This window comes from Populus trichocarpa, chromosome 1 (assembly GCF_000002775.5).
Source record: "Populus trichocarpa isolate Nisqually-1 chromosome 1, P.trichocarpa_v4.1, whole genome shotgun sequence".
Classification (NCBI taxonomy): Eukaryota; Viridiplantae; Streptophyta; class Magnoliopsida; order Malpighiales; family Salicaceae; genus Populus; species Populus trichocarpa.
In genome coordinates this window covers 8,096,107-8,107,001 of record NC_037285.2, presented here as the reverse complement: position 1 = coordinate 8,107,001, position 10,895 = coordinate 8,096,107, and the positions used below count along the sequence as shown (strand labels likewise).

General features: G+C 33.1%; 1 protein-coding gene across 1 annotated transcript; it reads left to right on the top strand.

Annotated features, from left to right (window-relative positions):
* Positions 1-767: 767 nt before the first annotated feature.
* On the top strand, positions 768-3,587 carry LOC7479298 (BTB/POZ domain-containing protein At1g63850). Its single transcript, XM_002299481.4, has 2 exons — positions 768-2,030; positions 2,323-3,587. The coding sequence occupies exons 1-2, from the start codon at positions 1,002-1,004 to the stop codon at positions 3,262-3,264; spliced, it is 1,971 nt and encodes a 656-aa protein (XP_002299517.3). The 5' UTR covers positions 768-1,001; the 3' UTR covers positions 3,265-3,587.
* The last annotated feature ends 7,308 nt before the right edge of the window (positions 3,588-10,895 follow it).

The following is a 10,895-nucleotide window of genomic DNA, read 5'->3' as shown; positions in this document are numbered from 1 at the left end:
CCTGGCAGACTCCTGATTTTATTTTTATTTTTTTAAAAAAGGAAAACTCACAGAAGAGACCCTTTCCAGTTTCCATTCCATTCCCCGCCCCCACAGAGGGGTAAAATTATATTTTGACCCCCCTAGATTTCGAAATGTTTCAATTCTTACATGCTTAGTTTAACATTTTCAAGGGGAAACTCTATGGTTTCTCAAAAAAAAAAAATTTTGTTTTCCTGGAATGCTTTCACATACATAGAACTCTGGAAGGAGAAGATGGGATAAGAACATCAAAAATAAAAAGGAAAGGAAGCAAGAATGAAATCATTAATAAGTCATGTCAACTATTTAATGAAGCTACTTAATCAAAATTATAATAAATTCAAACCCTAATTGAATACACCTTATGAAAACAAGTGATACTTTTTAAGATTTTTTTTTTTAAATTAGTATATTAAGTACTCAAAAAATATTAATTTAATGTTTTTTCAAGTCAAAAATACTTTTGAAAAACATATAAAAATAGAAGCACAAGTACTACGAACACACCCTAAAACTTATAAGAAAATGGTTTGATTTAATGATATGTTAGTGGACAATAATACACATTAAGATTTCTTTTAAAAAATCAGATTGTAGGATCAATACAGGAATATTTAAACCACGAGTATCAGAATAAAAACATTACTTAATATATAAGGACGAAAATAGAATTTACCACCCAAAAAAGAAAAGAAAAGGGAGGGGAAATCGACTCTGCGTACAACGTTCAAACAAAAACAGAAGGAAGGGTTAGATCTCATCTCTGTGAGGTATAAAGAGACCCAAAGTTCCTTCGTTGTTCACATAAATAAATGCCGTATCATTCACTCCTTGCTGTTTCTGTCTCGAAGCAATCGCCATTTTTAATTCACATCTTAATCTAAATCCCCACAAAAAAACACCCACCATTCCCTCTTCCATTTGCCCAATGCCCTCAACTAAAAGACAACAAATATAGACGCTTAAAATTAATCACTCCCATGGCCACTGCTGCCACAACAACCACGAAAGCTCAGCACATTAAAGTCCAAGCTCAGCCCATCAAGCCCAAACGCCGTAAATACCGTGAAACCACCATTTCCTCCTCTGCCTCCGCCACCACAAATAATAACTCTGGGTCTGCGTACTTGGCCCAAACCCGGAAACTTGACCCACCAACTATAGTCTCCCCAGATAACACTTGGTGCTGTCCAGCTTCTAAACCTCTCCCACCTCCACCTCCTCCACCACCATCACCACCTCCGCAAAAAACCCGTTTGCCCATCAACCCGAGTCCTCAACTCGATTCGGTTACAACTTTATCTTCAAAATTCAAGATCCAGTTGTCTCCAGGAAGTCTGTCACCAGTCATGGACTTTACAACAACAACAACAACACTGACAAATGGCCACCACCACATTGCTTCTCCAAATGAACACCCCTCTTTCCCTTCTAGTTTTACTAAGTTTAACTCTGCACTCACTGCCGGTCTGCTAAACCCTATGTCACCTCCACCACCTGATCATAAACCCCGGTCAAGCCCGACCCTTTTTGAAATGATGGCTAGTGAACCCGAAATGCAACCCAGAACTATAACCCAGATGCCCATTAACGCCAACAATGGAAATATCAGCTTCAGAAACACCCAGAGCAGTCAAATGTCGGTTCAAGATAGGCAAGCTTTAATCTTGCAACGTATAACTGACATTTTAGGAAACAGGAGTCCTGGCAATCAGTTTAATGATTCGAATTCTAGTGATGTGAAGTTGACATTGAGTTCTAAAGATGGGATTAGCGTTTCAATGGATGTGCATAGGCAGATCTTGGTGGGTCATAGTCGGTTTTTTGCAGTGAAATTATCGGATAAGTGGTCTAATAAGCAACAAAGAATGTCGACTCCTTACGTCGTCGAGATTGCTGATTGTGATGATGTTGAAGTTTATATTGAGACGTTGAGGTTAATGTATTGTAAGGATCTGAGAAGGAAGCTTATGAAAGAGGATGTGTCTAGAGTTCTTGGTATTTTAAAGGTAAAATCTTTGTTTTTTTTATTTTTTGTTAGAAACCGTAGAAATAGAAACTAAATTTAATATTTTTTTAGATTGATAGATTGATATGTTTAGTTGAGGAGGAACTGTGGAAATAGATCAGTAGAGTTAAAAAGGTTATTAGTTATATTTTTTTGTGGTTGAAGAAATGTAGGCTGTTTTTTGTTTTCTGAAAGTTTTGATCTTTATTGTTTATTGAATTTTTGGGAATATGGATGGTTGGTTAGGATTATGAGGTGCTTAATATGTTAGTTTTGTGTTTTTTCTACTTTAGGTTTCTGCAGCAATTGGTTTTGATGCTGGGGTTTTATCTTGTTTGGAGTACTTAGAGGCTGCTCCATGGGCTGAGGATGAAGAAGAGAAGGTGGCTTCGCTGTTGTCGGAGCTTCGCCTTGAAGGGGTTGGAGCAGGCGAAGTTTTGAAGAGGGTTTCTGTTGAAGTTACTCATGGAGCTGATGATAGTAGTGACAACGAAGAAGTGCTTCTCAAGCTTTTGCATGTAGTTCTGGAAGGCAAAGACGAGAAAGCGAGGCGTGAGATGAAAGGTTTAGTGTCAAAGATGCTTCGCGAGAATTCTTCTCAGAATGACCTTCGGAAAGAGTCATTGTACTCGGCATGCAATGGGTGTTTGCAATTGCTTCAAGACCACTTTCTCCGTGCAGCCTCAGGGGATTTGAATGACGTTGGACAGATTGCACGACAAGCAGATAACTTGCATTGGATTTTGGATATTTTGATTGATAGACAGATTGCTGAGGAATTTTTGAAAACATGGGCCTCTCAATCTGAATTATCTGGTGTACATTCTAAAATTCCAGCTGTTCATAGGTATGAGGTTAGTAGAGTTACAGCTAGGCTGTTTGTTGGGATCGGAAAGGGGCAGTTGTTGGCATCAAAGGAAGCAAGATGCTTGCTTCTACAGACATGGTTGGTGCCATTTTATGATGATTTTGGTTGGATGAGGAGGACATCGAAAGGCCTTGATCGACATTTGATCGAGGATGGTCTGAGTAACACAATTTTAACTCTCCCGCTTGCATGGCAGCAGGATATTTTGCTTGCTTGGTTTGATCGGTTTCTGAATTCTGGTGAAGATTGTCCTAATATACAAAGGGGATTTGAGGTTTGGTGGAGGAGGGCATTTTGGAGACGTAGTGGTGAGCAGGAAAGGACACGGCCAATAAGAATTACCACTGCAACCATTGAGAACTCGTAAAGATTTAGAGCTTCCACAATGCACGATATGATGGTGAAGAGGTGATGGTTTCTTATAGGTCAGTTGTGATCAGTTTGGTCCTGACTGCATATCAACGATTCTCATTCATCTTCCTTTCTAAACCAGGACCAACAATTCATGTTGGAGTTAAAATTGCATAGAGGTGGATGATGTGTTTTGAATCCTGAAAATTACCCAGGTTTAGTCTGGAAGAAGATTGAAAGAATTTGGGTGCAACTTCCATAATTTATTAGGATTAAACATAAATAGAGATTGCTTCTTTTGTTCAACTTGATACTTTAATTCGATACCTATCTTTCTTATTGCGTGTTATTTTTTTAGGTTAGGTGTATATCCAAATCATCATATATAACCTTGTTCTTTAAATTATGATCATCGTTTGAGTGAAAGATCACTTTTCTGAAAGGAGGTTCTTCTTCTTCTTTTTGAAAACCATGATCAGTGTTGGTTTTATGACAGAATATTGTGGACTGTTTGGTGTCTTTCACAATGCAGCTAACTCATGGGATAATTAGAGTTGCTGAGAAATGCAATGTGCTCTCACAGTGTTAATACTAGCGAATTTATGTGCTGGTTAATAATAGTGGTAGGCAGAACTAAACTTCGTAGAAACCTGTCATATCTCATCTCTTATAACCCCGTTAATTCGTGGTTCAGCTGGTGATAAGCGAACCTGCGAGTTTTTTTCTTTCTTTGTTGCCTGAAAAAACCTCATGTGTATGCTTTGTGGTCGAGAATCTTGAAACAAAGTTTAGACTTCAAGACAAGGTTTGACAATCTGCAAATCTACCGCCCAGCTTTACACAAGTTAAGAGTACCTGATGATGAAACTAGTGATCACGCGGAATGATCTCAAGGACTAGTAACAGGATGATCTCGCGGAAACTTAAAGGCTGTTGTCGTTGGAAGTTGAATCATGTTAGGGGATGCTTTTCTTATTACATCAGTAAAGTGATTCGTTTTCGTAGTTCTCGGGAATGACTTCTCTAGGGATTTTGTTGGGGAGAATATGTGACTGTCTTGTCCAGTTCATTTTCAGAATGGCTATTGATTTTGCTCTATCCTTCTGAGGGATTCCTATCCCATATTAAAAAAGTGAAGCTTTTCCTATTTCCTGGAAACACGTGCTAGGAAAAGGAGCGGTGCGATTTCCTGCCTTGAGTTAAGAGTCTAATTGTTTATTATAACAATCCTGTGGCAAAAGCTGTTAAAAGGTTCCTAGAGCTATGCCAAAATCCAGGGTTCCGAAAATAATTCAATACAAGGTTTTGTGAGCGCTGCCCTCTTCCGATGTTCATATAGTATCAAAGGGGTGTTAAAAAAACATAGACCCAGAAAACAAAGAAAATTGAGAAAAAAAATCAAATAAATTGATCAGAGAAAAAAAACCAAGAAAACCAATTTAAGAACAAGAAAAACCATTCGGCCGGTTCAGTTTTAAAAAGCTGAAATTGAGTGAACCGGTTCAACTGCATTTGAACCAACTGTATAAAATCACTATTGGCAGCCGCAACCCATCTGCCCCATCACTTTCCCCATTAGCCCATCTTCCTTCTACCCTTCGTGTTTCTCCTGTAGAAAATCTCTTACCACAATATGCTTCACCTGTCTCAATTATCTCCCTATTCAGTATTCTCTTACCACATTCTTCAGCCTGAGCCTTTCCTTTCTCAGCGAGTGCGATCTTTGGATCAACAATCCTTGTATAGACACTCTCAACTACATTTACTTGGCTTTGTCCATGCCAAACCAGTATTATCCATCAAGGCCTAGGAGCTAGGAATATTATTTTTTTGAATCGCAGGGTATCCTGGGCTAGCTTTTGCGCACTAGACAGAGTCCTTTTATCCTGAAACCAGCCTTTACACAGCTCTTATCCTATGGCCCCAAGAGATTTGTTGGCAGGGGATTCCAACTCCTAAGACTAAGAGGTAGGATGTTTGGTAATTGTTCTTGTGGATTACTTCTAAGAAAACTGGTCTGCCCTGCCCATTTGTAGAAAGTTCAATGCTTTCCTTTGGTTTTTACGACATTGAATGAAGTTGGATTTTCCTAAAATTATCAAGATGCCCCTGTCAAAATCCAAGAATTAAAAAAAAAAAAAACCACTCTAAGAAGACCAGAATACCCTCACAATTAGCCTTTGATTTTTTGAATTCCAAGAGTAATTCTACTATTTAACTATTTTAATAAAAGGGAAAGACCATACTCTTATTGTTTTTTTTATCTAAAAAGACAAAAGAGCCCCTCACTTAAGGATTAGACAAATAAACCCCTCTATACATGTATATATTTTCTTTCTTCCAGGGATATGATCATACTCTTATTGTTTTTTTTTATCTAAAAAGACAGAAGAGCCCCCACTTAAGGATTTTTTTTTTTTTTGCTCTTAAAGGAAAAATAGTATTTATAATATAGCAAAAAAAAAAAGTCACGTGCCATTTTGCCTCCAATCAAATATGCAATACTGAATGTATCCCATAAAAAAATATTTTTACTTCTAATTGCATGCTTAGTCAGTTTTTTTAAGTAAGGGTAAAATTATTTTTTACTGTTTTAATTTATAATAATTTGTGTTTTAATAAACAGTGAAAAAATGATGACTGTTAGTTTTTTTTTTTTTTGGTAATGTCATGCACACATTTTCTTGTGCCATCAATGTTCTTTACTATGGCTATATGCTTGCGGTTCAAATAGAAAAACAACCCCCCTCCCCTCCCCTCAATCGGGTGAATTGAATCATTAAAATAACTAAGGAATTCTTTTTAATGATTAAAAAAGCTTGCTTTCTCTCTTTTTATGAGTTTAAATCATCAAGTTAATATTTAAGATGTGTTTGAAATTTTCATACTTGTTTTTTAAAATATTTTTTATTTGAAAATATATCAAAATAATATTTTTTATATCAATAAAAAATATATATTAAAAAAACACATAAAAATAATTTAAAACAAAAAAAACTCTATTTTTTTAAAAGCAAGATACTACCATAAAAGCAAATACTACCTAAAAATATTTATTAAATTATTCTGAATACATAGTCTATTTTTAAAAGTTTTTAGATAGAAAACTTAGTCTTAATTAAAATATAAAAACTACAAAATAGTCCAATGATATTTTTTATTACCAAATAAAAAACAAAAATCATTGAAATGAAGTTAGGTGCTTTCCTCTTAATCATATGCGGGTTTAAAGGACCAGTGCCCCTAGGGTCTAACTAATCATGCCTTGTGGATCACATATGATCATTATAATGTTTTATTAATTTCAAGGAATTGGTTTGGTGATTAAGAATTTTTTTTTCATAATTTTTTGGATTTAAACTTTGAAGTTAATATTTACTATTTAATAAATTTATTAAATTCTTTTACAGATGGTATAGAGTGAATTGAATTAAATTAATTATTATATTTGGAACGGAAAATATTTGAATTTTAAATAGAATTTAAATTATACAAAAAATTATAAAATCAAATTAGAGCCGATACTCTCATATTTGCTACATAATTCCAAATGAAAAAACAATGTTTCAAAAGTGTTCTTCTTCTTTTTTCTTCTCAAAAAAACCCTACAGAAGGTCCATTTAGACATAAATAAGCCGATTAGCAGATGATACGAGTTCTTCAAATCTTTTCTTACTTAAAATGCAATATGAATCTGTAGACGAGTATTGAATATAGAGGTGTGCAAGTTCTCTGCATTGTTGATTCCAGTTAATTTGTACATAACCACCATGATTGGATGCAAATCTTGTTTTCCTTTTATTTTTCCTTGATTAAACTTATTATTATTGATGAACAATCTTTCCCCCATGTCAGATCTAGAAAAACTTATCAAGGATGTTGTGCCACTCATTAGCTATGCTGTGAGGAGAATTAAATTTTTAACATAAAAATTATTTAGATATTGTTAATATATTTTTAACAAACAAAAAAAAACTATATGAAAATTAACTTAATATAACCTGGTTGATTTAATAAATTTAAAGACAACCAAAATGAGCGTTAAAAATATTGTTTGATTTTAAAAAAAAAACAAGATAACATGTTTTTTAAAATATTAAAATGACAACATAATAGATTGACTCGGATCAACTTGGTTTAACCTGTTAAATCTGCTACCCAGGTCATAAGACCCTAATAACACTATAGAAAGAAAACAAAAAAAAATATTAAACCAAATTCTCAATCAACCCAATGTTGAATAATGAAGTTGAAAACAACATTCAACTAAAAATACGAGTCAAGTCAACCGGAGTTAACCCCATAGAAAGAAAATTAAAAAAAAATTATGAAACTTAATTTTCAATCAATCTAATGCCGAAGGGTAAAATTAAAAAACAGATCAATTAAAAAAAGAAAATAAAAAACCATATGAGTCAACCCAAGTCACCAACCAAACTCGTAAACTGGTTCATGAGATTGAGATAACCTTATAAAATGCAAGTTGAGAAAAATTATGAAGTCTAATTTCTAATCAACATAATATTGAAAAATAAAATTAAAAATACAACCAACTAAAAACAAGATAAAAAAACCCTGAAGACCAAAATAAATATTAGAGGATTAATTTTTTTAAAAAAAGTTTGATTTAAAAATAAAGTGCTAAAAAATTTTGAAGACCAAAATAAAAAAGTGCTTGGCTTTTCATTGTTCATCGTTACGATGAAAAGACAAGCTCTTTTAATATATGTAACTAGATTATTGGTTCGCGCCACATTGCAGGTTGAGTAAAAAAAAATAATGTAAAAAAATATCTGGGCATTGCTAGTATTTGTTTTCTAGTTAAAAAAAAAATTAAAACCGTGTGAGAATTGATCCGATGTGACTTGATCATCTTGACAGGTTCATAGATAATTTGGATGACCGATAAAAATATAATTTGACTCAAAATAAATATTTAAGATGAGATTTCTTTTAATAAACATTGAGAAAACAATATATTGAATCAATTTGAGTCGATTTAAGTTAATATGTCAATCCACATACCAAGTCATAAGGTCATGATAACCCCATAGAAAAAAAATCAAAACAAATTACGAAACTTAATTTTCAATAAATCTAATATTGAAGGATGAAACTGAAAAAAAATATAAAAAAAACCCAAAAACACTACTCGAGTCAACCCAAGTTAACGTGTAGAATCCGAGATCAAATCATGATACAAGGATAACCCAATAGAAAGAAAATTACAACAAATTATGAATCTTAATTCTCAATCAACATTGTGTTGAAAGATTAATTTGAAAAACAAATCAATTAAAAAAGAACATAAAAAATGACTCGAGTCAACCAGAGTTAACCCGCCAAACCTATGACCCTAGTAATGAGATGTGGATAACCTCAAAGAAAACAAATCAAAACAAATCACGAAGCCTAGTTTCAAATAAATCTAATATTGAAGGATAAAATTGAAAAAAAAAATCAATTAAAAAAAGGAGAAAAAAACTTGAGTGAACCTGTCAAACTTGCAGTCCAAATCATGTGTGAGATAACTTCATAAAAAATAAATTAAATAAATTATAAAGTATGATCTCTAATAAATCTAATATTGAATGATAAAATTAAAAAAATATTTATAAAAAAATATTCCAATTATTAGTGTAACGTCAGGAGGGGTACAATAAAACCCCTCCTCCTTTAGTTTTTCTGTTAATATATGTATTTAGTTTTCCCTTTCGGATTTTACCTTTGCAATTTTTCTGTGTGCTTCTGTACAATATACATAAATCAATGTAAAGATGTTCATGAAATAGTTTACCGCAAATTTCAGAAGGATGGGAAGCGGGGTGTAAGGGTGTGGTGGCCTTCTTCTCCCCAGGTATGAGCACAGGAAACAGTACCTGGTGTGAGTCAATATTACTATTTTTTCTACATGCTGAGAACACAAACAAAATTCCATATTATGGGCATGGAACTAAAAAAAAAGAATTATCATGTTTCACTTGTGGAATGACTGTTCCATTAGTAGAGAAGAGAGTTTCCTCTGCCAATTTCTTCTTATAACTTGTGCCCGTCTGTCTCTGAAGAGAAGTCCAGCTACAGCTACAGCTACAACGCTCTGGGCTTTAGCATTAACCTTTCCGACTCTATTTTTGAAGTGTAAGTTTGGAATAAGCCCACTCAATTTCAAGGCTGGCAAATGCTATTGTACACCCAGGGTGCTTTACGCTTTGTCTTGTTTCCTGGTCAGAAAGAGCTAGGAGATTGTACATGCTTGCACCTGTACTGATGAACCTCTCTAGGAAATAAGTGGTGATGAACTTCTCTGGGAAATAAATTGTTGGGCGACAAATTCAATTTGCCCACCTCTTTATTGCCTTGCATATACAGGTTTTACATAGTCACCTTATAAAATTCATTGACTGAGAAATATCAATAATTATATTTATAAAAAATATTAACAAAATCCACTTATTATATGAGATATTCATTCAATAACCCATATTTGTTTTTACAAGTTAGTTCTAAAATTAATTTCTAGATTTGATTAGCCAAAAACCGTAGTAATTGACAAAAGGTTGTCGATTATTTTGAGCAAATAGCATGAAAAGTAGATGGTTGACTTTAATTTATATTGTATTTTAATTGGAGTTAATATTGATGCACTATTCTCCCAAGGTATCTGATTTTCTCTCTCGCAGTATCATAGCAATTTGATATTGTCATTTATCTTGGCATGTATGGGCTAGGACGTAATTTTCTTTCGATCTTTAATCTTTGGTCTCACAGACTAAAACCCCCTTGCTCAGTAATGGGTTTTACCTTAATAAAAACAAAGATTGAGAAAAATGGTGAAAATTTAAGGGGATAATAAATAACAAAATCGATCCTAGCCAGCCCTGGACAATAAATATATGTTACTAGCTATCTATTCCATGCTCTGCTGCGGTTTGTAATTTTTGTTTTAAAAAAATTATTTGGCATGTAGGTTATTTTAATGTTTTTCTTACATAAAAAAATTCAAAGTATAAATCAAAATGTTTATGAAAACATCTAATTAAATACACTGATAGCTATATATGTAAATAAACAAAAAAAAAAATCGTTAACAACAACCAAAAGAGAAATTAAAAAAATTAAGAGATAAATATAAATTAAGATATTCAATCACATAAAATGAGATATTTACTTGATTATCTTTACTAAACTTGTTTATTTAAATCAATAAAAGATAAATTCACACCTAAAAAAATTCATGATCTAAAAGATAAAAACAAATGAAATTGATTGAATAGATTCATATAAAAAATATTATGTAAGGTCGAATGTATCAAAAATATTACTTAATGTGTATCTTAATGTGTATCATTCTTAAGTCTCCTCGCAAAAAAACTATAATCTCAATTGAATCTCCTATTTAATTTTAATTAGATGGTACTCATTTACACTAAATTTGGGACCGTACGTGATTAATCAAACAAAGGGGTTTGATTGGTGAACTTCGAGAAGAAAGGGACTTGATTGGGATTTGTTAGTTAAGGGGCTTAATCGAAAGTGTTGTAATATTTAAGAGCACTTTCATTCCATTTTCAATTCATAAATATACCATAATTATTGATTTGATTTGTTCTCTCTTTTCACGACATGAAAAAATATGTTGGTCCTAAT

Bases quoted from the DNA above. Each gene is read 5' to 3' on its own strand.
- LOC7479298 (XM_002299481.4), top strand. From the start codon at position 1,002: ATGGCCACTGCTGCCACAACAACCACGAAAGCTCAGCACATTAAAGTC. The intron at 2,031-2,322 runs GTAAAATCTTTG...TTTCTACTTTAG, and splicing joins GAGTTCTTGGTATTTTAAAG to GTTTCTGCAGCAATTGGTTT.